This window comes from Delphinapterus leucas, chromosome 8, assembly GCF_059928025.1.
Source record: "Delphinapterus leucas isolate spDelLeu-1000000601 "Yukka" chromosome 8, BTC_Dleu_Yukka2, whole genome shotgun sequence".
NCBI lineage: Eukaryota > Metazoa > Chordata > Mammalia > Artiodactyla > Monodontidae > Delphinapterus > Delphinapterus leucas.
The window spans coordinates 62,821,098-62,847,109 of NC_143136.1; the positions used below are offsets into that span (position 1 = coordinate 62,821,098).

General features: G+C 36.4%; 1 protein-coding gene and 1 non-coding gene across 6 annotated transcripts in view; both read left to right on the forward strand.

Annotated features, from left to right (window-relative positions):
- FASTKD1 (FASTK mitochondrial RNA regulator 1) overlaps positions 1 to 26,012 on the forward strand; it is a 47,094-nt gene that overhangs the window by 7,624 nt on the left and 13,458 nt on the right. The window contains exons 1-10 of one of the 5 annotated variants that reach the window (XM_089916697.1): positions 2,428 to 2,536; positions 4,554 to 4,675; positions 5,009 to 5,072; positions 7,725 to 7,793; positions 12,024 to 12,149; positions 14,120 to 14,518; positions 16,573 to 16,683; positions 17,438 to 17,569; positions 22,108 to 22,594; positions 23,787 to 23,901. In XM_089916697.1, coding sequence (XP_089772823.1) covers positions 5,020 to 5,072; positions 7,725 to 7,793; positions 12,024 to 12,149; positions 14,120 to 14,518; positions 16,573 to 16,683; positions 17,438 to 17,569; positions 22,108 to 22,594; positions 23,787 to 23,901 — 1,492 coding nt within the window. In that variant the 5' untranslated portion in view covers positions 2,428 to 2,536; positions 4,554 to 4,675; positions 5,009 to 5,019. Of the gene's footprint in view, positions 1 to 2,427; positions 2,537 to 4,553; positions 5,073 to 7,724; positions 10,939 to 12,023; positions 12,150 to 14,119; positions 14,519 to 16,572; positions 16,684 to 17,437; positions 17,570 to 22,107; positions 22,595 to 23,786; positions 23,902 to 26,012 lie in introns of those variants that run through there. The other 4 variants (XM_022569976.3, XM_030760494.2, XM_022569981.2 and 1 more) reach the window with 4 other exon arrangements.
- LOC115802161 (small nucleolar RNA U13) lies at positions 20,752 to 20,853 on the forward strand. The gene has a single exon (XR_004022561.1). It is a non-coding gene; the product is annotated as a small nucleolar RNA U13 (small nucleolar RNA).

Below are 26,012 nucleotides of genomic sequence, written 5' to 3' on the forward strand. Positions count from 1 at the left end.
GGAAACTGATCTGATGTTCATAGCTAAGCATCAATGTTATTTCAAACTAATCTGGCACAATTTAAAGCATGTTGGCCTCCTGTGGGAATAAGGAATCTCATAGAACATCAAGATCAGACAAATTCACTATGCAACACAAAATACCAAAGATTCCCCTTTTGCTAAATGAATGAATGCTACTACTTTACCAATTTCAGCTTTATCCCCACTTCGGTCAGCCTTCTCTATAGTTAAAATTTATTAAGGTACCCAATCACAGAATTGCCCTGTTTCCTGACAGCACCCAAGATAGGGCAAACCTCATCTTCCTTAGGCCCTCCCTGAAATTACCCACCAAAGCCCAAATCCTGTAAGAGGTTCTTTCTAACACTCTTTTATTGAGCTGCCAAATGGTTTCCTACAGTGTTCATTTTCCTGAGCTGTAACAAGAAGTCCATCAACTGCAGGTTCCTGGTGGGTTTTGGCTGAAGGGCATTGACATTTACTAAGAGGAAAGTTAGAGCCACCCTTTGTTAACCACTTGTCAGCCCTTGTAAAAGATACTTCTTTGTGACTTAAATCATTAGCTAAAATGAAATTTTATAGCTGTGGATTTAAATTATTACCCTGGTTCTCAGGTGTGATTTGTATATAAATATGTATTTTATGAATGCCCTAGACTGCAGGTAAAGGAAAAAGTCCCTAACAGTGACTAAACAAAAAGGATTTTCTTTTCTCACATGGACAGTGTTTCTAGAGGAAGGCAAGCTGTTGGCATCTGTTTGTTCCTTAGACTCGTCTCCTAATAATTCCACAAACAGGTGAGAAGGAGACAAACAGCCCCTAACAAGTGAAGAAACTGTCCTGTCACTAGCATTTAGGCCTTACTGTTGCCAGGAGCTGATCTGGCACTCATAGCTCGGCCTTGGTATTCTGTTGAACATAACAATTGCACAGAATGCCAACATGAAACAAGGTTACTCTCTGACTGATGGGTCAAGACCAAAACAAGACCATTCCGTAATTATACCTGAACTCAGACAAAAACAAGAATATTGTCCAAACCGGGACTTCCCTGGTGGTGCAGTGGTTAAGAATCTGCCTGCCAACGCAGGGGACATGGGTTCGAGCCCTGGTCTGGGAAGATCCCACATGCCACAGAGCAGCTAAGCCCATGTGCCACAACTACTGAGCCTGCGCTCTAGAGCCCATGAGCCACAACTACTGAAGCCTGTGTGCCTAGAGCCTGTGCTCCGCAACAAGAGAAGCCACTGCAAGGAGAAGCCCACGCACTGCAATGAGTAGCCCCCACTCGCTGCAACTAGAGAAAGCCTGCGTGCAGCAGCAAAGACCCAATGCAGCCAAATATAAATAAGTAAATAAATTTATTTAAAAAAAAAAGAATATTGTCCAAACCACAAAAAATGACCAAACATCCACTTATCTTGGCTAATATGAGTGAGGGCTGCTTCTTTACCAATTACAGCTTCAACCTCACTTTGTTCTTTCTGCCTTCTAGATAAAGTTTATTAAAATACTCAGTGAAATTCTCACAGCAGCTAATGTATAGAAAAGTCCCTCTTAAACCCCTGAATCACTTAACACAAGGCCAAATACTATAGTAAGTTCTTTCTAACACCACCTTAATTTGACACCGCTTAGGGTGTGTTCTGCTTCATTGCAGCCAACCAGTAATTCCAACTTTAGGTGTATTCCTGGTGGTCTTTGACTGAAGGGCATTGACACAGGTCATGCTGAGTCTCATCCCTATGCTTTTTCTCACATTTGTTCTGAAACCCCTTCTGTCCTGTGCATTCAGATCGACCTCAGTTTTCATATTTATTACCAGTTGATCTAGTTTCCAACAATCCAAATCAGTGCTACTCCAAGAGTGCTCTGCGATTAGTGGTTGCCTAGGGTGTTAGGGGTGTGGGTGGAGTGACTGCTAAATGGTTACAGAGTTTCTTTTTGGAGTTATAAAAATATTCTAAAATTGATTGTGGTGATGTTCCACAACTCTGAATTAAGAAAAGCCACTGAATTATACACCATAAATGGGTGAATCGTATGGTGTGTAAATAATTTCTCAATAAAGCTCTTAAATTTTTTGTGGTCTGGAACTGGTACCTGCCTACCACTACGCAAGTGCAGAAACTGAGAGAAGTTTGATGCTTTTATAGCATTCGATAGTTATTCCATACACGTTGAACATAAATAAAAATCTGGACGTGTCTTTTCCATGTTTAAGTTTTCAAATTTCACTTTTCTAAGTATTCATTTCTACTGTATATTATAAAAAATATCAGTCTTCACGGACTGGGAGAAAACCTCATATAGTTGAGAAACACGTGCCCTAAGGACCTATAACTTCAAGACGTGTGGCCCGAGTGTCTCAATGAGGAACTACAATACCCAGAATTCCTGCCAAATGCGTAAGCGACGTCTATTCCGCCGACCTCGCCGCGACGTGCCCTTGGGCGTGTAGTGCGTGCTTTTGGTAGAGCACGCTGTGTTCACCCGGCCTCTTTTCATGGTTTGGGGACGGACACCACGAGAGGTAAGGTGATGTCTTTCGAGGAAAGGCTAAAAACTCTGGGATATGAGGGAGGCGTGAGCGACACAACCCAGCCTGTTGCGTCCCTTGCTGGGAGACGTGGAATAGGCTGGAGTTCTGAGCCCTCGTAACCAGGCTTAACCGCGATCCTTCAGAAAAGTTCTCTGGCGTTGAGGGAAAAACTTGCCCGCAGGTCCCGGCCGGGTGGCGGCGATAGGTTTTCTTTTTGCTCACAGCACATTCTCGGGCCGGGACCCTGGGTTCGGCTGAGAAACGGAGGCTTTCTTCCGGGTATTGGATTTCCCGGAGCGCGGAGGACTAGGGCAGGGCTGATCCCTCTCCCAGCCAGGACCGGGAGACCAAATTCATTCGTTCAGCTCCACTGTGTGCCAAGCGCGGAGGATGCCTGCCATTTGCAAAGGGTGTCGTTGTGTATCCTGCACAGTACCTGTTCACGGCGGGTAACCTATCTCTCATTTATAGTCCCAAGGCCCCTCCTTTGGTTAAGTCACTTCCCCAAGGTCACTTAGCTGGGGACTTGACACCTTGGTATTGTAACCAGTGGGTTCTTTCCACTTTCAGATGTGAATAGGCAGGAGACTGTTTGCTTTGTGCAGAGTTTTTTGTGTATGTGTGTGATCCAAGTCGGCTTGGGTCGGGATGCTGTACAGATTGCCACAAAGTAGTCAATATCGTCTCATCGTTTTTTCTTGGGTACAGACAGTTTGGCCTAGCCATAGGATTCTGAGGCATACTTTTAGTGTTGGTTTGTTGATGTAATGAGGATGTTCAAGTTGAAAGAACTGGGTGGTTGTCTCAGCTTCATTAGTACTAGAGTAGTTTTTTTAACCTTTTTGAACCTAGCTTTTCTCTGTAAAATGCAAATGATAGCATCTACCTGGCAGGTTAATTGAGAGAATGTAATGGGATAACGTATTTTAAAAGTCCTTTGTAAAATGTTGCAGCAGTGTTAGATGATAGGATTTTAGTCCCAGCTTTTCTAACCATTGTTTTTCAACTAGAAATATAGACATTTATAATATATTTTAAAAACAAATTATTCTTTTTCTTTATTGTCTTTGGTTCTCCTGTTGCATCACTACGCAACTACATTACTTGATTTCTTCATATGTCCTGATTGGGCTTTAATCATCTCATTTATTGCTTAAAACCTACTTAAGGTCAATAGTGATTAAACTGTTTGAGTTCTTTTAGTGTACAAGGAGAAAGGAGCAAGAAATTATCTTGAAAGCAAATATACCAGAAATCATCCCTCTGAAAAAAACATTTTTTATTATGGCTCTGAATTAATGGCTACTCTTCGTAGAAACTATAAAGGCAAAATGTTTATTTATTGCAGTTTTATTCTTCTATTTAAAAAAATGCTTCTTTCTGGTTTGGGATTTTTTTTTTTTCCCTTCTGCTTTTATAGTCAAATTTGAAAACTTCATGTTAAATGTCAGATTTATCATTTTTAAAATGGAGTGCGGGGGGCTTCCCTGGTGGCGCAGTGGTTAAGAATCCGCCTGCCAATGCGGGTCATGGGCCTCGAGCCCTGGTGCAGGAAGATCCCACATGCCGCGGAGCAACTAAGCCCGTGTGCCACAACTACTGAGCCTGTGCTCTAGAGCCCGCGAGCCACAACTACTGAAGCCCGTGTGCCACAACTACTAGAGCCCACGAGTCTAGAGCCCTTGCTCTGCAACAAGAGAAGCCACTGCAATGAGAAGCCTGTGCACCGCAACAAAGAGTAACCCCCGCTCACCGCAACCAGAGAAAGCCCGCACACAGCAGCGAAGACCCAATGCAGCCAAAAATAAATACTAAAATAAAATAAATAAATAAATAAAATAGAGTGTGGAAGGAAACCCCTTTTCCTGGATATTTAGTTGTGGATTAAATCCTGCTCTCAGGTTCAGGCTAAGAACAAAGTGTGTAATTAATGGAGGAAAAGCTTGTTATTTTAATTAGAATTTTGGAATTTGATAGTTATAACTGTGTTAAACTGATTTCTTTACAGAAATTGCATATTGGAATGAGATTTGGAGTCATCATAATGGAAGCAAGCTACATGAAGGAAAAACAGTTATTTTTATACCAGCATATTGCACCTGACTGCTAGTTGCAAATGGTTTTCTTTACGTAAGAAAATTTGTGATATAAATGAAAAGATAGTTTTTTTTCCTAGACTGATTGTTTACAATATGCTTCGCCTAAGAGCTATTTGTCCATTCTCCTGGAGAGTGTTTCAGTTTCGACCCTTTAGTTTCGAACCATTACTTAGTCGGATGAATAAGTGTACAGATGAAGAGCAAATATTTGATCTTATTGAAAAAAACAAAGCCATACTTTCAGAAGAACAAGTGGCATGTGCACTCAGTATGCTTTGGCAGTTTCAAAAGCAGAAGATCAGCTTGTTAAAAAATGTGGAATGTATCAGAGACCATCCCCAATTTCTTACTCTTCATAATTTAGCTACAACTAAAATGGAATTCATGAATGACAATACCTTGGTGAATGTGTTATACATCATACAACAGTAAGTAATGTACTTTTAGATTTTATAGAAATGATTGTAGTTTATTTTTATATTTAATTTTCTAAAAAGCTCTAAACGGGAAAAAATGTTTTTTTCCCTTTTTCCTGATAAGCTAATTTTTTAAATTTTATTTTAATTTTATTTATTTTTGGCTGCATCAGGTCTTCGTTGCTGCGCGCGGGCTTTCTCTAGTTGTGGCAAGCGGGGCTACTCTTCATTACAGTGCGCGGGCTTCTCATTGCAGTGGCTTCTCTTGCTGCGGAGCACAGGCTGTAGGTGAGCAGGCTTCAGTAGTTGCAGCACGGCGGGCTCAGTGGTTATGGCACACGGGTTTAGTTGCTCTGCGGCATCTTCCCGGACCAGGGATCGAACCCGTGTCCCCTGCATTGGCAGGTGGATTCTTAACCACTGAGCCACCAGGGAATTGCCCTAATCATCTAATATTTTAAAGATATGTAGAGGATATTCTTTGATTATGGTAATCATTTCACAGTGTATATACATATCAAAACATTATGCTGTACAACCTAAATATATACAATTTTTGTTAATCATATGTCAATAAGGTTGGGAAAAAATTTAAAAAGAAAAGAAATTTTACATCATTCTCAAGGGAATCCAGCCTTCAGAAGAGCTGGATGTCCTAAATGAAGAATTGAGCAGCTATATAAAGGGAAAAAGGACACAAAAGTTAAAATTAATCTGTTTGTTAGTCTCATTGGTGAAATTATCCAAGGTGCAAGGGCCATTTAAGTAGCTATAGATGTCAGCACTGTACAAAGCAGAGATACAGTTGTTTTTATTAGGGTGTCAGCGTATACAAGAAAGGGGCTTAAGGCTTTACTTATTCTGGGGGGTGGTGTTAGACTAAAAAAGAGTGACATCCCTTTTTTGGTGGTCTTTCTCAGATTTGCAAAGTTTTTTCTCTGAGGTACATGGTGGGATGGGTATGATAATCAGTTTTGTTTTCTCAGTGGTCATATTAGTTTGGAAAATGCTGAATCAGATGAAATTAAACAGATCTTTATTGGACTTCAGAGCATTCAGAGCCTGCAGGACTCTTCAATATACATATGCTAATGTATATTGTGAACCTTTCAGCGGGGATATTTTCCAAACTTACTTATCCACAAAACATTGTGTTGAACACCACACAAGAACACTGCACAGATGGAGAAATGCTGCTTCATGGTGATTTGCCCCCAAACCGCATTTCTGTGTATCCCTCCTAAGTCATATTTTAGTGAGGAAAGGATTTTAAGAGTAAAATATAATTTTGTTTTCAAGTTTTTAAAATAGCATGTAGTTTGATTTTGTTTCATGACTCAACCTGAAAGTCTTTGACTTTTAGGAGACAAAATAACCTAGCCTTAACATTATAAAGATGTTGAAATCAGTTAAAAAGAGATTTTTATATGTACAACATATATATTGCTTAATTATATATAGAAAATATCCATTGTTAGTGAAGGTATATGCTTTGCATTGTTAGTGAAGGAACTGCCATATGCTTCTGGTGGTATAATATGTATCCAGAACTATAAAAATGTCCTCGGACCCGGTAATTTTGCTTCTAAGATTTATCCTAAGAAAGTAATCTGAGATACATGTAAAGATTCTTGGGCTTCCCTGGTGGCGCAGTGGATAAGAATCCGCCTGCCAATGCAGGGAACACAGGTTCCATCCCTGGTCTGGGAAGATCCCACATGCCGCGGAGCAACTAAGCCCTTGCGCCACAACTACTGATCCTGTGCTCTAGAGCTGGTGAGCCACAACAACTGAAGCCCACATGCCTAGAGCCTGTGCTTCGCAACAAGAGAAGCCACCGCAATGAGAAGCCCGCACACCGCAACAAAGAGTAGCCCCCGCTCTCCACAACTAGAGAAAGCCTGCGTGTAGCAATGAAGACCCAAAGCAGCCAAAAATAAATAAATACATAAGTAAATTTAAAAAAAAAAGATTCTTGTACATGGTTATTCATCCCAACATTGTTTATAATATTGAAAAACTAAGATCCTAGTAGGTTGGTGAATGTTTAAATGATAATTTATTCACATAATTAATAGTACACAACCACTAAAAATTATGTTTTGAAGAATATGTAATGATATGGGTAAATGTCCACAATATAATGTTAACTTACTGAAAAAGGCAGGATATAAAAATGTAAAAGAAATATGTATATGTCTTTAAGTATGTAGAAAAATAACTGGAAAGAAATGCTCCAAGTTACTGATGGTGGATATTTATGAGTAGCAGAGTTATAAATGATTTTTATTACCCACTTAAAGTTTTTCTTTATTTTACAAACTTTCTCCTATAGAAATATTTTTTGCGGTCAGAGCAAAGTAGTACGTGTTAGGTGTACTTTTAACTTAAAATATATCATTGAACATTTTTATTGTTCAGTGGAGGTCATTGAAATGTACAGATAAAAGGATGAGAAGGGCATGGGATAAAGTATAGGGGCTTATTAGATTGTACCAAGAAATCAGAATACTGAAATGAAACGAGACCAGAAATAAGGACTGATTGTGTAAGAATATAATAACTTGTGGTTTACTTTTGCATTATAATCCTTACTGCATGTATGTTTTTAATAATTTAAAAATGTTTCTGTATAGAAAATTATTTTCTCTTGATTTTATTGAGGTTTGGTTTTGAGGCCCATGACCCGCTAGTTGAAGCACTAGTTACAGAAGCATGGAGAAGACTGGAAAGGCAAGTACTCTGGGTTTTTCAACTAAGATCAGGGTTGTCCTTTTCAGGGTTAGCACAGTGAAATCTTATAGGGAAAGAATGAGGAGCTGCTGCCTAACTATCAAGCTTCATTGAAAAAAATGTATTTAAATTCAGTTTACTTCGAGGGGTTTTTGATCTTGTAAAGTGTGTTTATTTAGCATGGTGAAATCTTGTAGGAAAAGAATGGGGAATGTGTTTTTTTCCTTAAGAGAGAAAGAAAAGTATTTCAAATATTCCCTATTTAAGGGTGTGGAATGTAGTGTGCTTTAAACATATATAATTAATCAAAATATAAATAGAGTCACTGCTATTCTTGGACTAGGCTTTCTGAATTTTCTTTTCTGAAAGAGTTCTGCTTCAGAAAGAAAAACATTCTGAGTGATAGGCTGTCAGTAAAAACCCTAGATGTTCAGGAGTCATAAAAGGAGAAAGAAGATACCAGTTCAGGAGAAAGGAAAGCTATATAACTGTTTAGCAGCATCTATAGGTACTTGTCTATCACTCCATCTTTATGAAGAGGCAGTGAGCAGAGTCTTAGAAGCTAACAGTGTCTTAGAAGCTTTCAGGTCCACTACTGTGAATAGTATCAATTCAGATCTATTTCCTACTTTATACACAACTATATCTTTAGCATATTGCCATAATCAATAATCATCTAGAACGGGGCATGACCAGAAATACAGCCGCCCCCTCCCCCGTCCCACACCCCACGTTCATGGGGAACCTGGTGCTAAACCATTGGTAGACGACCTACTTCTGGGTGGGGGGTTTCATAGTAGCAGAGCAGCTCCCTGCTGTGATCTATTGAAAGTCAGCCCTCAACACAAGGGTTTGTAAAAAAATAAAAAGAGAAACAAAGAAAAAAGAAACCAAAAAAAGAAATAAAAAATAATTATCTAGAAAAATGTGAAATTTGTTGAGTATTATGAGTACAGAGAAGCCTGTGGTATCCTATACTATACTATTTATGTTTTATAAGAATATATGAGAAGCTCTCCGTTTATAAAACAGCTGAGATAGTAGCAGAGCTCATTTTGGCTATTTATGAAAACTTGGAATATTTAAACCTAGGGGTTCTGGATAGCCAAGGTCCATCATTAGTAGAATAAAGCAAATGTTAGTGAGGAAAGGGAAAATCAAGGTGGGAAAGAGACAGGAGGAAAACCACAGAACAATGCTCCCTCTAAACCAAATAGTAACCTAGGGCAGAAGAGAAAGGATTGACTAAGATAAGAAACTATAACTGTTTATTTGTGTTTAGATGAGAGGAGCAGCGTAAACTTTACAGCTCCTCCTTTGTAGCAGCATATGTTTAAAGCATAAACAATGGTAAATTCTTACAATTGTAGTCATATAAAGCTCTGTAGGCCTTTGTTGTGTGAGCTGGATTAAATTAAACAAGGTACCCACCAGATCTCTGGGCTTAGAAATTCCACATTCATTTACTGAATGGTGGTTTTAGTTAATCTTATTATCTAAACCTGTCTGTTTTCTCTCTCCATGTTTGCATTCTCTCTACCTGTAACTATCTTTTTGTTGAGGGTAAGGAGAATAATCTTAGTGCTTTCATGAGCAATTCAAACTAGTCTTCCCGCAGTATCCAAGGACAATTGGTTCTAGCATCCCCTCAGATACCAAAATCCATGGATGCTCAAGTCCCTTATATAAAATGATGTAATATTGGCATAAAACCTACAGACATCCTCCCATCTACTTTAAATCATCTCTTGATTAATTATAATACCTAGTACAATGGAAATGCTATGTAAATAGTTGCTCAGCATGTGGCACATTCAAGTTGTGCTCTTTGGAGCTTTCTGGAATTTGTTTTTTAACTGAATATTTTCGATTCGCTGTTGCTTGAATCCATGGATTTGGAACCCTTGGATACGGAGGGCCGACTCTACTAGGTCTTTGGGGGTTAAATTTGGTCATTGTTGATAATAGCTCAAAAGTTTTCTTCAAAGCAGCATTAAATGGTATGTGTATTACTCATCTTGAACAAATCAGTTGTAGAATAGGTGCTTTTTTCATTTTGGTTTTACTATCTACTACTTAAACAATTAAATTACAGATATGCAATTATACTTCCCAGTGAATCAGACATTTCTTTTTAATTTTTCTTAATTTCACAATAGCTCAGGTGATAATGACTTTGTTCTATATGGTGTTTTTTTAATTTGTAGCAATACTTTTATTTTTTTATAATACTAAGTAATAAAATTTTTTAAACCCTAATTTGTATTCCATGTGTAGAATTTCTAATAGAATCATAGAATAAATGTTAATTTCTGATTTTTTTATAGTGGTGGCCTATGATGTTAAATTTTTGTTACTGCGGTAACTTAATTAAATGATTTTGCTATAATATCTATGAATTTGTTATATAAATATAATTTGTAATGATTCAAATAGGATAGATTATTATGAATTAACACTATATGGCGGATCATAGCAAGAATAATTAGCATACATTTGAAATTCAAATTAAAAACCCTCTTTATTATGGAAGATTTTAAACATTTACTGAAGTAGAGAAATTAGTATAATGAACTCCTCTGTACGCATCATCCAGTGTCAACGATTACCAATATATAGCAGTCTTGTTTTGTCTAGATCACCTCCAGTTCCCTCCCTACCCTTCAGTATAGTTTAAATTGTGGTATCATTTCATCAGTAAATACCTTAGTATATATTTCTGATAGACAAAAAGCACTCTTTAAAAATATATATATAATCACCATGCCATTTTTTATACCTACGAAAATGAATAATTATTCCTTAAATTCCCTAATAACTGAGTTCAAATTTCCTTGATTGCTCTAAAAAAGGTCTTTTTATAAGGCAGTTTGTTTAAATAAGTATCCAAACAAGGTTTACTGATTACATTTAGTGAAGTTTTTCTCTGCCCTTTTTTTTTTTGCGGTACGGGGGCCTCTCACTGCCGTGTCCTCCCGCTGCGGAGCACAGGCTCCGGACGCGCAGGCTCAGCGGCCATGGCTCACGGGCCCAGCCGCTCCGCGGCATGTGGGATCCTCCCGGACCGGGAACGAACCTGCGTCCCCTGCATCAGCAGGCGGACTCCCAACCACTGCGCCACCAGGGAAGCCCTCTGCCTTTTTTTGTAAGTACTCATTTTATTAAAGGATATCATTTAAAATTATACCAATCATAAGTATGCATCTTGATGAATTTTCACATACTGAAAATATACTTATACTTCTGTGTAATAGCACCAAGATCAAGACAAAGAATATCACTAGTTTCCCAGAAGTTTCTTTCATGCTCTCTTCCAATCACTCCCTACCTTCCCTCCCTAAGAGTGACCACTCTCTTGGCTTCTACTACCATAAATTAGTTTTGCTTTTATAAAAATGAAATCCTGGGAATTCCCTGGTGGTCCAGTGGGTAGGACTCGGCACTCTCAACTGTTGTGGCCTAGGTTCAATCCCTGGTTGGGGGACTAAGATCCTGCAAGCCATGCAGCGTGGCCAAAAAACAAAAAGAAAAAAAAGCAAGAAATCATATAGTAAGAACTCTTATACCTAGTGTATTTCACTCAATATATTTTAAAGATTCTTCCATGATATTGTGCTATTTGTTATTTTTTTTATTGCTGTATAGTATTCTAGGAATATGTGCAATTTATTCACTGTACTCTTGATGGACATTGAGATTGTTGCTATTTAGCATTTAGTTTTTTGCTGTTACATATTATGCTGCTGTGCAGTTCCTTATGCTTGTCTTTTAGTGAATTCAAAGTCTTTAAAAATCTGTAACAATTCTCCTTCCTGCTCATTTGTCTTGCCATTTACTTGTTGAAGGAATCGAGTCATTTTTCCTATAGGAAAATTCTGAAGTTTTTCAAGCATGATTGTAGTAGAGGTGGTTTTATTTGTTAATATACAACCTTGAGTTGAAATTGTTCTGTCCTCAAAAAATTAATATGAATTAAAATTAATTTGAATTAAAATTAATTCAAACAATTTCAAGTGGTTTTTTCCCTTTTTAAAATCTTCAAGTAGAATTTGGCTTTTTAACTCTTAGCCTGGGTTACTTTTATAATAATAAAGAATCAACATTTTAGAAAAATTCATTTTATAGTAGTAATATATTAGTATTTTTTATTGCTTTTTATTTTATAACTGTGTATTATGTTTTAAGTGAAAATAAATAGTAACGATCCCCTTTGTATATTTACTTTAATAGGTTTGATATTAATATGCTGTCAAAATTTTCCTCTTGCCTGGCAGATCAACATTTATGTTTTAGTCCATTAATGGGAAAAATAGCTGATATTGTAAATAGGAACTTGGAAACGATACAGGACTTAAGGTAAATCTATGTAGGGGCTTTGTGTTATGGTGGAAAGATTCTGGGCTTTGAATGCACACACACTTAGACTTGCTAGTTCCTAACTATGTGACTTTATAATCTCTTGGAAGTTCACTGTCCTCATCTATACAACAGGTATAGTAGTATCTACTGTGCAATGTTGCTGTGGGAATTAGAGATGAAATATGTAAAGTATAACACAATGTTGTCAAGATTTGTGATTTTTTCCTTACTTGCAAGCTAACATGTTTGCCTACCATCCTTACAACCTCATTTAACCTTAATTACCTCCTGAAAGGCCCTACCTCTAAATATAGTCATATTGCCAGCTAGGGCTTTAACATATAGATTTGGAGTGGGGGGGAACCATAGTTCAGTCTATAGCATACACCAGTGTTCATAGCAGCATTAGTCATAATAGCCAAAGGGTGGAAACAACCTTAATGTCCATCAACAAATGATTGGGCAATCAAAATTTGGTATATACCCACAATGGAATATCATTCAGCCTTAAAAAGGCGGGAAATTCTGATATATGTTACAACATGGATGAACCCTGAAGACATTATGCTAAGTGAAATAAGCTATACACAAAAGTACAAGTATTGTATGATTTCACTTTATATGAGGTACCTAGAGTAGTCAAATTCATAGGAACAAAGTAGAATGGTTGTTGCCAGGGGCTGGGGGAGGGGAGAATGGGGAATTACTGTTTAATCGGTAGTTTTAGTTTGAGAAGATGAAAAAGTCTTGCAGACGGATGGTGGTGTTGGTTGTACAACAGTGTGAATGTACTTAATACAACTGAACTGTACACTTAAAAATGTTTAAAATGGTAAATTTTATATTATATATATTTTCACACATACATGAAAGTAGCTTATAAAAGCAGAGACAATAAAAATCACTGTAAAGTAAATTTTTTTAACTTTAAAAAATTATTATAGACCCATTTGAGAATCTAATGAAATCTTTGGACATTTCCCCACTCCAAACTGCAATTACAAATATATATACAATTAAAAAAAATCGTATTCAAAGGGTTCATGATTAAACTAAATAGCAATGCTGGTTTACTAATTAATGTTAATTGGTACTAACATTAAACATTCTGATTAGAGAAGCCAAAGTATTGTATAACTGGGTTTTTAAAACATAATTTGTTTTATTGAAAGGATTGAAGAAATTTTGAAACAAAAAAATGCAAACAGGCCCCCTATCCTAATGGTTGAGATATTCGTGTCTTTTTTGTAGATTGTTTTATAATTATTATCCCCACGTTTGTTATATATCTTACATTTTGCATTCTTTATTCATTATTAGGTATATTCTTATATTTAGAGTTTCTTGATTTTTGTATCATGTAAGAACTGTCTTTTGAAAGCAGAGACCTCACCTTTGTAATTTTGGTGTCTTCCACAGTGCCTAGAAGATTGATTTATGTTTCTTAAGAGTGTTTATTGAGTGAAGAAATATTCACGTTCAATATTGTCCTACTGTTATATATTAATATTAATGTAGCCTGAAACATTAAAAAATATGAAATCATTAGTGAGAAATATTTTGCCAAGATTTTTACTGGTAAATTACAGATACACAGAGAAAGGAGTAACAAAGCGAAGTCTACTTCCAAAAATATAGAATGAGACTTTCCATGTTGCATTCAATGGGCTGTTGGCCCAGAGTGATTTCTGAGTAAATTTCACTAAAATATTTTCCTTCAAAGCATTTATCTATAGAACGAGATATTATACACACTAAAAAAAAATTATTTCAATTCTTTTTTGCCTAAAGGGGTTTGATTAGTGGGAGATCAGAGTTCAAGTCCCATTAGTATTTAAAAGAAAAATTTTGTTGTATAAAACCTATAATATTTTTATCAGTTCCTTTCCGTTTCTAAGCATTTAGTCTTAGAATTGCTCATTTTTCTTAGATAATGTAAAAATCTTTGCATCTTCTTCCTTTTTCAGGTGCTTGTCTGTTTTAATGGTCAGCATATCTTCTTTAATATCACAGCGTTTTCAAGAGCAACTAGTGAACAAAGCAGAGCAACTTTTTGACACCATAGATTCTTCCCAGGTCAACACTGCAAGAAGAATAGTACAGTTTCTTCGAAATATTAAATATAATTATTACCCACTATTGGAAAGGTGCAATAAAGTGTTTTTGAGCAATGTGAACCATCTTGATTTGGACTCCATAAGTAAAATACTTAGTCTATACCACTCTCTACAGTTTCATAGTTTTGAATTTATTTTAATGACTAAGAAGAGGCTAACAGAAATGATTCCTCTGTTTGACCACCCAGCTAGCTTTGTAAAATTGTTTGTAACATTGGGACCTGTGGCAGGACCTGAAGAAGAGAAACAGTAAGTTCAGCTAAAAATACTTTACTTTTCTTGTTGAGAATATATAGAGCCTTCAAGCTTAGATCTTGCAGTTCTGGAAGTCAGAAAAGTCACTCCACTCAACCGTAGAAGGGAGAATTATCTCTTGTGCTCTGCTCCTTGATTCTTTCTCTGATTTTTCTAATTTACATCTCAAACTCTTAGTCTCCTACTGCTTTGAATGGGGACCAATAATCCCCTGGTGGCCAATACAGCAATGGATGTGGGAGAACATCGTTTAAGTGCTATTCTCCCTTCTTAGGCCAGGTGACTGGCTTTGCACAGAGAGATAAGACTCCCCCATCCCCAGTACAGAGTGTGGAATATTCAGAATTATAGTAGTCCTAACGATGGACCATTTTATGCTTTGGTGTCTTCAAATTCATCATCAAAAGCATTTATTATGCACATTGGTATATGTTCCCAGTGTCAGGTTTGAGTGATTTTGGTCTGATTCCTATCTTTTAAGAATTTCCAGTTTTGCCAGATTTTTTTTTTTAACATCTTTATTGGAGTATAATTGCTTTACAATGGTGTGTTAGTTTCTGCTGTATAACAAAGTGAATCAGCTATGCATATACATATATCCCCATATCTCCTCCCTCTTGTGTCTCTCTCCCCCCCCTCCCTATCCCACCCCTCTAGGTGGACACAAAGCACCGATCTCCCTGTGCTATGCGGCTGCTTCCCACTAGCTAGCTATTTTACATTTGGTAGTGTATACATGTCCATGCCACTCTCTCACTTCGTCCCAGTTTACCCTTCCCTCTCCCCGTGTCCTCAAGTCCATTCTCTATGTCTGTTTTGTCAGATTTGATGTAGATAGAAATATTTGGGCTATAAAGATGAGCAAATATTAAATTAATACATGATTACTAGATATGAGCAAACAAATAAGTGTGATTCGTAGATTCAGTTGAGCAGGGGTTCCAGGAGTTACATAATAGAGGTATCTGCCTCATTTCTGTTAGCAAAGACTTCATGGAGAGTTTTATTTTTAAGAGTTCTTTGAATTATATGAAGAAATTTAAGGGTACATTTTAAGAGACTATCAACATGGAAACAAGATGATTATTAAAAAACTTTTATTGGAATCTTTCTCTTTTTTTGTCACCATGCACTGTTAAAATCTTTTATGCCAAGGCAGTACAAAAGTTGAATTTAATTGAGTCCCTGCCTTCAAGGAATTTTTATATCACTTGAGAGTGCAGAAATACATAATTGAAATATGTAAATAGCATGACACTTCAACATAGTTTATGAGTAACTACTAAAATTAGTGATATAGATAGTAACTGCTGTGGGCAGACAGAAAAGTGAGAGAAAAACGTGGACTAAAATGGTTGGGAAAAGCTATGGGGAGAAGCTGGGTTTGAAATGTTTGATAAGGTTGGTGAAAAGGATGGTGTGGAACTATGTAGGATGAATAGAAATTTAATTTATCTTGCTTTCTTTAGACTTCATTTTTAGGCTTGCCTTCTAAATTATTCTAAAAGACACACTTATATACTTTTATTACTGGATTACTTTGGATGGTTTCAAAATGGACCATCTTTGTAAATTTTCAGTTTATAATGTTACAGTAAGTAGTTAGTATATAAGATTTCTGTTAATATGCAGGTATATTGACTTCCTGGTCAGATCTTATTCAGTTTTAAAAAATTGGGGTAGAGTTGGAATATCAATTGTTAGTTCCTTAGCTCTCTAGCTAAAGTTCCTTAGCTCTCTAGCTAAGGTTTACAATGTTAGAATTATTAATTAACCAATTAATTTAAAAACATTTTATCTATATTTTTTAAGAGATAGTTTAGGATGATACTGAGGCCTTAATTACTTTGAAGAAAACAATGTATTTTTCTTTATTTAATAGTATTTTGTATTATCCCCAGTTATGTGGGGAGAAAATTAGAATTATATATTGAATTCAGTTTTTGTTTCTATTATTTTCTATTTCTTACCTAAGAACTTATTTTTTAAAAAAATTTATAAGCTAATCATCAGTTTTTCAACATAAAAATATTTTTCTTTGCTTCTAGACTTAAATCAACCATATTGTTGATGTCAGAGGAGTTGACTGGCCAGCAAGCCCTGGCAGTGATGGGAGCAATGGAAGAGATGGAAAGCAGAAATTCACGTCTGATTAAAAAGTAATCTTTTCTGAAATTCATGGTGTTAAGTTTAGTTGACATTCATAAGTTGGTATTTTTTTTTGAGAAAAAAACTTATGTTTTTTTCCTGTAATCTTGGTTTTGAAGAACTACGGAATTAACATTTAAGTCATTGTTTATTTTCTAAATTTATTTTTCAAAATAGAGATTTTTAAATAGTTTATAGCATATTTCATTTCATTTGCTGCTGTTGTTATTCTCAAGCAGAGGATATAATCTAGGAAAGTGGAGAGCATAGAGCAGAAGGACTGTCCTTTAAAAGGACGGTTTTTGCAGAACAGTTAACATCTATATGAACTTGAATTGTTTCACACTACCGTTGTTACCTTGAAATCATACTGCCATATATTGCCTTTTTTGTTAACTTGACATTTAAGAAGAGACAAAAATACATGGTTCAGTTTGTGTATATTTATCTTTTCATTATCATAATATTATATATTCCTTTAAAAGATATTCCTTCTGCCCTAATTCTTCCAACTTATTGTCTCTTCGCATTTCCCATTGCTTTTAAGCATCTCTGTTAGAGGACCAGTGGATTTAAGGAAGAAAATTAAATCAGTTTTACATTTCTATCATCTTGAGACAGTTCTTCAAGAACAGAAAACCTTGTGTCATTCATTGCTGTTTCTCTAGCACAGAGCATGTCTGGCATGAAACAGCTCCTCAGTAAAAGTTTAATAAAAGTACATGAATGAACTGGTTATAATACATGTTTTATCATTCTTTTTAGAATTGCTTCAATTCTGTATAAACATTTGGATAACTATAAACCAGTAGAGTTATTGAGGATAACTCAAGCACTGATTTTTCTACATTTTCAAAGTAAAGAGCTTTTGGTGAAACTCAGAGAATTGCTGCTTAGGTAAGATTAAAATAGATGTGTTTAAGTCTTTCACTATTGTTTTTTTTATTTCTTTATTTCACTGTTTGTTTTCTTTATGTATAGAGTTGTTGGAAGTTTTTTTTTTTGTTTTTTTTTTGTTTTTGCGGTATGCGGGCCTCTCACCGTTGTGGCCTCTCCCGTTGCGGAGCACAGGCTCCGGACGCGCAGGCTCAGCGGCCATGGCTCACGGGCCCAGCCGCTCCGTGACATGTGAGATCTTTCTGGACCGGGGCACGAACCTGTGTCCCCTGCATCGGCAGGCGGACTCTCAACCACTGCGCCACGAGGGAAGCCCAGAGTTGTTCGAAGTTTTGAAAGCAGAAATGGGTAGGTTATTAAAAATGTTAAAGACACTCGTCTCCCCGCCATGCCCATTTTGCCAGTGCTTGTGCGTGATATATTTTGAAATGGAAATGAGGTCAGTGGGGTGATGAGTTCCCTAGGACGTGAATACACAAAGCCAAGCCATTCTCCTTTCCTGCTGGGATGGAATAACCATGAAAAGATTGGAGCTGCTGAAGAAGGCAAAACTCCATTTGGGAGTGCTCACATTTGGGGGCCTTTAGTCTGCTTAGTTGCCTGTTTTAAGGCATATTAAGTTTTTAAATTCGAAATTTTAGAAGTAAAATATGTGGGGGTAATGTTAGTGAAAAAGTGTTTTCATAAAGATTTTTCCCTTTATAATTTTAAAATTTCTGCATTTCTATGGATATAGCATTCATATTTCAACTAAGAAGTTATTCAGTTTTCCATTGACTTTGCATTATGCTAAAATGGAGTTTTCCATTAAAAATTTTTATTTTAAGGATCAGAATAATGAATGAAATTAAAAGCGGATTAACCTTTTTCCCCTCCATTTTTCCATACTAGTTTGCTTTCTTACTGTGATTTTTGAAAGACCAGGCATGGGACTCTATGCTGTAATCGAAAGAGTGACATATAATTGAAAATGATTTTTACTATAATAAGGTGATATCCATTATGGTTAAGATTTGGTTTTTTTTTTTTTTTTTGCGGTACACGGGCCTCTCACTGTTGTGGCCTCTCCCGTTGCAGAGCACAGGCTCCGAACGCGCAGGCTTAGTGGCCATGGCTCACAGGCCCAGCCGCGGAATGGCTCACAGGCCCAGCCGCTCCGCGGCATGTGGGATCTTCCCAGACCGGGGCATGAACCCGTGTCCCCTGCATCGGCAGGCGGACTCTCAACCACTGCGCCACCAGGGAAGCCCTATGGTTGAGATTCGAACTGAAGACTAAGAGGTAGCACTTTATCAGATGAGAATTTTGCATGTTAGATATGGAGATTAGATAAGAAGATTCACTGTTTTCTTAAAGAAATAACTTTCTTCTTATCAAGATGATTAAGTACAGGATTATTGTGTCTTCACCCTTTCCATATTTAACATGAACTTTCACAAAGCCTCTATTAAGAATTTTATGTTCTAAATTAGATATCATAAACTGGCCCAGCAACATTATTTATTTGGTCAGCATGATCTTTTTTAAAAGATTAAATTACACAATACTGTTTGCCTACAGGTATGCTTACAGAAAAATAAGATAGGAGTGGGAGCATCACAGGTGATTTCACTTTACCTGTAATGTTTTTATCTACTTTATTAAAAAACTTGAAGCAAATATGACAGTGTTGAAGTTTAGTAATTCTTTTTTTTTTTTTTTTTTTTAATTATTTATTTTTGACTGAGTTGGAACTTCGTTGATGCGCGCGGGCTTTCTCTGGTTGCAGTGAGTGGGGGTTTCTCATTGCCGTGGCTTCTTTTGTTGCAGAGCACAGGCTCTAGGCACGCGGGCTTCAGTAGTTGTGGCTCACGGGCTGTAGACCGCTGGCTCAGTAGTTGTGGTGCACGGGCTTAGTTGCTCCATGGCATGTGGGATATTCCTGGACCAGGGATTGAACCCGTGTCTCCTGCATTGGCAGGAGGATTCTTAACCACTGCACCACCAGGGAAGTCCAAGTTTAGTAATTCTGAGCAGCGAGAGCCCTTACATACCTCTGTAATTTAAAATTTTAACCCTTCCCCCTCTTCAGTGTAGATTGTGTGAAAGAACACAATCTGATTAAAATAGTTTACATAAGCGTTTGTATAAATAGCTCCTGAAACCATTTGGGGAACCCAGGGAGTTCATGTGCTGGAATAATATGTTCTTTTTTAAAAAATATATTGAAATATAATCTACATAAAATATACATATCCCCTCCACATTACCCTACTCCTTCCTCCTTCCCCCTCCTTCCCCAGGTTAGCTACTATCCCTGCTTTTACTGCAGAGATTAGTTTTGCCTGTTCAGTGCCTGGCTTCTTTTGTTTAATATTTTATTTATGAGGTTTACCTCATAATATTTTTGCTGTATACTCTAGTAAGAATGTAACAATTTTGTTTTAGTCTGTTCTAATGTTGACAGATATTTATTTCCACTTTTTGGCTATTGTAAATATTCCTGTTATGATACGTATTCTCACATGTATCTTTTAGTGAACATATGTGTGCCTTTCTGTGGATATTTACCAAGGAGTATGATTGTTGGTTTGTAGGTTATACATATGTTCATCTTCAGTAGATCCTGCTAAACAGTTTTCTATTTTTTTTTTCTTTTCTTTTTTTAACAGTTCTCCGACTAGGGGTTGAACCCGGGCCACAGTACTGAAAGCCCACAATCCTAACCACTAGTCCACCAGGGAACTCTAAAATAGTTTTCTAAAGTGACTGTGCCAGTTTATATTACCACTAGCAAAATGTGAGCATTCCTGTTACTCCATATCCTCACCAACACTTGGTATTTTTTTATTTTCTAATTTTAGCCTTGGTGGTGGATTTGTGGTAGTATTGTAAACACAATTGCATATGTAAGTTTTGGAATTTGAGGAACCGCCATAAGGAAAAACATGAATGGAGGTTGGCAGGTTTGTGTCTGTAGGGGGTTTATTTTCAGACAAGTATCACAAGATTGGCAAATACTGAGAGTTCCTATCCCTTGGGTCAATTCTGCAAACATATAGCTCTTGGGGACTTTCTTTTTTTTATATAAAATAGTATAGTAACTTTTTGTGGTTATAAGAATAAAATAGTCATTTAGTACTTATTGAGTACCTACTTTGTGTCAGGCAATGGACCAAATATTATATGAAAATCATTTTGAGATCCTTTGTACTTCATAAGCATGATGATTGGGCGTTCACACTATTGTGTGAGATGTGCCTCCCTCAAACCTGTTATGATGTCAACATGTGACCCATCTGATGTGGAAAAAAATCACTTTAAAAACAGAGAAAAGTATAAAGAAGAAAATAAAAATCATTTGTAAGGCCTTTCATCTACGGTCAACAGTTTGGTTTATTTCCTTGTGGTATATACTTACATTTTATATCTGTATCTATATCTATATGCTTTCTTTTTCCATAGTTGAGAGTCATGAACGTGCAGCTTTGTATTCTTCCTTCTCCAACCCCCGCACTTAACCTTAACAGCATTTCCTACATCATTTAAAACTATTTGTAAATGTTTTTAGTGATTGGATATTACCCATCATATGATTTGTACCATAATTCTCTTAACTATTCCCCATCATTGGGTATGTAGACTGTTTTCAAATTTTAGCCACATAAAAAATACGATTAATAACATAACATAAATCTTTGCCTGCATTTTAGATTATTTTCTTAGGCTAGTTTACTAGACAGAGATTGATCATGACAAATGATATAATTACTTTTAAAGTTCTTAAGCTACTACTAAATTACTTTCCAGAAAGTTTGCACCAACTTTTTAAGTTTACTGTTAGTGAATGAGAAAGCCTGTATCAATGCACCCCTGCTAGCATTGAACATTATCATTATTTTAATATGCTAACTTAATATTTTTAAAAGTAACTCAATTTTGTTTTAATTTATATTTGATTATCTCTTCCAACACTTCTAACCCTAAAGATTCTTTAAAAGCTCCCCGTTTTTAATTTGTATTTTAACAACTGCTGTCCTGGTGGTAGGGCTTTTACCGTAGGGGTTTGGGAAAGGAGGAGTGGAGGATGGCGTCAATTGGATGCGCTGTTATCCTGTTTTTGTTTTTTTAAAGCTGGGCTTCTTATGTAGCAGAAGAAAGAAGGGAATCACTATTACTGAGTGGTCACGCTTTGCCTGTTCTAGGTCATACCAGCTCCTGACAGGTCACATCAGAAATTCAGTCCAAGTTCCATCTCCAGCTGCAGCACTGCAGACATTGTTCTGACACTGATGTTTTGTTTGTCAGGGTCTATGGTTTTATTTTTGCATAAAAAATTGGGGCAGTGCTTTAGAACATCTTAAGGCTTCCCTTAGTAATCCATTAAGAGGCTGTCATCTTTGAATTTATCCAACCCTTCTTAAATTAACTTATATTTTAAGCCTATCACACCTATTAATTGTAATAATAATTATATATTCATATTTTAATACTTATATGTGTATTGTTTTTTTTGCTGATGTATTAATTTTGTTCTTTTCATTTTTCCCTCTTTATAGTTATTTGAAAGTCAGTGTCATACCTAGTGAGACTTCCCTCCTGGTTTGTGCTCTTTCGATGCTTCCTTCTCCTCGCTTAGACGAAGCGAAGATATCTCAAATTGAAGCAGTTTTACCACAGTGTGACCTAAATGACCTGAATAGTTTTGCCACATCTGTTTTAAGATGTATTCAGTATGATCCCATGTATCGGAATAATACTCCTGGGAAACAGTTGAAACTACTTCAAAAACTAGATCACTACGGTCGTCAGAGACTACGAAAATGCAGCAGTTTGAATCTGTTATGGGAAGAAGTTAAATCTCTAAAAGGAGACTGGTTTGCTGATTCACTTCTTGAAGAAACTGTTGTTACCTTACAGCGTTTGATGGATGAAATTAATTACATAAATGTTGCAGGGATTGCATCTTTTATTTCTAGAACTAACTACCTCAGTACTTCGCTACTTGATAGGATAGCCTCAGTGGTCCTTCAGCAGAATGAAAAGGTGAAATTGAAATGTTTGTTACACATTAGTTTTATATAGTTGTCAACTTCTAGAAGAATAAATGTTTATCATAAGTACTTTGAGAACTTGATTGGAATTTGAAGTTTAAAAATTAAGCTCTAGTGGGAATTCCCTGGTGGTCCAGTGGTTAGGACTCTGCACTTTCACTGCTGAGGGCCTGGGTTCAATCCCTGGTCAGGGAACTAAGATCCCATAAGCCACGGGGCGTGGCCAAAAAAAAAAATTAAGCTCTAGTTTCTGGTTCAGCAGTTTGTCGTTCCTCCCCTTAAAACCCCTTCCTCCAGCAGTGCAGATTTGGGGAGATCAGCTGTCATCTTTTGGTGTATTACAAATACTGTTAAGATCAGTCAAAATTCATTGACTAGAAGGAAATTCTTAAAATGATAGTTGTATAAGTATAAAGAAGATGAATGATTTTTGTTTTCTTTTTCTTGTTTTCTATAACCCTGTGATAGTTACTTTTACTATTTAAAAACTATTCAAAAGAGTGAGATAAGTGTGAAAACTGAGAAAATTATAAGATCTCCACTGACTTCAATATTCTTGAATTGCCAGTGTGTCTTACACATTTATTTCTGGAACTTGTAAAATGCTGCATTTTGGATTATGTGAGAAGACAGTCACTTACAAAATCTATTATATAGATCAGGATATGGCTTTTACTTAGAAGACATTATTTCTAATAAGTGAAAATAAAAGTCTGTAGTGCCTGTCAGTTATTAAGTATTGGATGAATGAATAAAAAAGAAAAAGAAGGAAAGAAAGAAAAATGAATTATGATTATTATAAACTAAGAAACTTCCTTAATTATATTATGAGTCTATAAAATGTGCTGGTATCATGGAAATTAGTGACACTTTTCTTGTCATTTTAATGACTAAGGAATTCTGGAACAGGATTTTACACAAAACAAAATCAATCTGTAGCTTATCTGATTTATTTTTCCTGCATTAATATTTAGAGTTACTAGAAATTAGTGGTGGAATTAAATAAATTATAGCAAGGTAGAAAACTTAATAAACAGAATGATACATGTGTCATTTAACTGTGGGCATGTTCATTTAACGATAGGCATGTTAGATAAAGACTTCTGCTTAAGATAATAATTAGGCTAAATTTTGTTTTGTTTTGCTGAAGTTGAAGCAATAACTTTTTTGTTCTATTTTTACAGATTCATCCTTTTGCAATCCTTGCTATTATTCTTCCATTCAGCGCCCTGAACTATGATCCACCTCAAAGGGATGAATTTTTCGGAACTTGCCTTCAACACCTTAATTCTTACTTAAGTAGGTATATTGTTTGGTAATACATTGATAAGGAGGTTGGAGGATACTGTTGCTGCTACTCTAATACATATTCCTTTTTAAAGGATAGTGATAATAGCCATGAGTTTTATACCTTCAAAAAATATTTTGGATCCATTTTTTAAACTTTTTTATTATGAAAAATGTCAAACTTACATTAAAAAGTGAAAGAATTGAACAAGTAGCACCTATAAACTCACTGGTTAGATTCAGTGGTTCACATTTTATCATATTTGCTTTACTGTTTGTTTCTCTTGCTCTTTTGTTTTTTTTCTAAGCCATTTCAAAGTAAGTTATAGGCACTGTGACTCTTTACCCCTAATTGCTTAGGCATATACCTCCTAAGAATAATGATCTCCTACATCACCACAATCCTGTTAATCACACCTAAGAATATTAATAGTCTCCTAATACCTAATACACAATCCATTTTTAAATCTCTCTCATTCTCAAAGTACCTTATTTAGAGTGGTTATTTTGGACCCAGGATTCAGTCAAGGTTCACTCATTCCATTAAGTTATCTCTTTGGTATCTTATGGTCTAGAATATTCTCTGGTTTTTGTTTTTTGTTGTTTGTTTTTTGCTCTGCATTGACTTAAGAGAAAGATTTTTTGTTATCTGAGTTTTCTTTTTTTAAAAATAAATTTATTTTTTATTTATTTTTGGCTGTGTTGGGTCTTTGTTGCTGCGTGCGGGCTTTCTCTAGTTGTGGCGAGCAGGGGCTACTCTTAGTTGTGGTGCACGGGCTTCTCATGGCGGTGGCTTCTCTTGTTGAGGAGCATGGGCTCTAGGTGTGGGGGCTTTAGTAGTTGCAGCATGTGGGCTCAGTAGTTGTGGCTCGTAGGCTTCAGTAGTTGTGGCATGTGGACTCAGTAGTTGTGGCTCACGGGCTCTAGAGCACAGGCTCAGTAGTTGTGGTGCATGGGCTTAGTTGCTCCGCGGCATGTGGGATCTTCCCGGACCAGGGCTTGAACCTGTGTCCCCTGCACTGTCAGGTGGATTCTTAACCACTGCTCCACCAGGGATGTCCCTAAGTTTTCAAATACACAGTAAAATTGAAAGAACAATGTAACAAACATCTGTATACTGTATACCCACAATGTAGCTTTTGAATAATGATTAACATTTTGCCACATTTGCTGTGTGTGTGTGGTGTGTGTGTGTGTGTGTGTGTGTGTGTGTGTGTGTATGTGTGTGTATGATGAACCACTTGAAGTGTCAGCCCTAAATACTTCAGGTTATAAGGACATTCTTCTATGTAAGCACAATACCAGTATCACACTTAAGAAAGTGAACAAGTACCACCTTCTACCTACTCAGTCCATAATAAAAATTTCCCAATTGTCACCCAATTTTCTTTGATAAATTTTTTAAAGAAACCAACGTTGAGTTGTTATGTCACTTTCTCCTAATCTTTTTTTTCTTGATGTTTATTTTTTGCAATAGAGATTGGCCATTTATTGTGGGTTGTGCCACATTCTGCATTTGTCTGAGTGCTTGCTTTTAACTTGCTCCTCCATCTCCTGTGCTCCTAGTAAACTGGAAGTTAGTTATAGATGCTTGATTAGATTCAGATTAAACATTTTCAGCAAAAAAATGCCTTTATGTGGTGCTGTATACGTGATATTTGTATCATTTCTGGAGACATGTAACATTTGATTGTTGTCAATTTTAAAAGTTTGTTCATTTTTTAAATAGAAAATAAATATTTCTTAAGGTCCTATGTAGATGTTTATTAATTGTCAGAAAGGTTGCTGCTCTGGTGCTGATTATTATGTGTCTCTTTAAAAAGTCTAAATAGTGTTTCAGTGCCAGAAAAAAGTGGAGTAGAAATACTCCTTCCTACTGTTGGTCTTAGCAGAAGCAGTACGTGAGGGTAGCGGAGGCAGGAAATTATTTTTTTCTTTTCATTCTTTATTTTGGTCCTGAATTGTATTTCTTTCTGTTTGGCCTTAAAGAAAAAGGTTTTAATGCTGCTTCTCTTCTCAGACCCACATGTCTCACTTGTCAATATAGTGTGTTTTAGAAGTGAAATGTCTGGCTCAGTAGTTACTGCCTTTTCAGTCAACATTCACCAAGTACTTATTGTCAG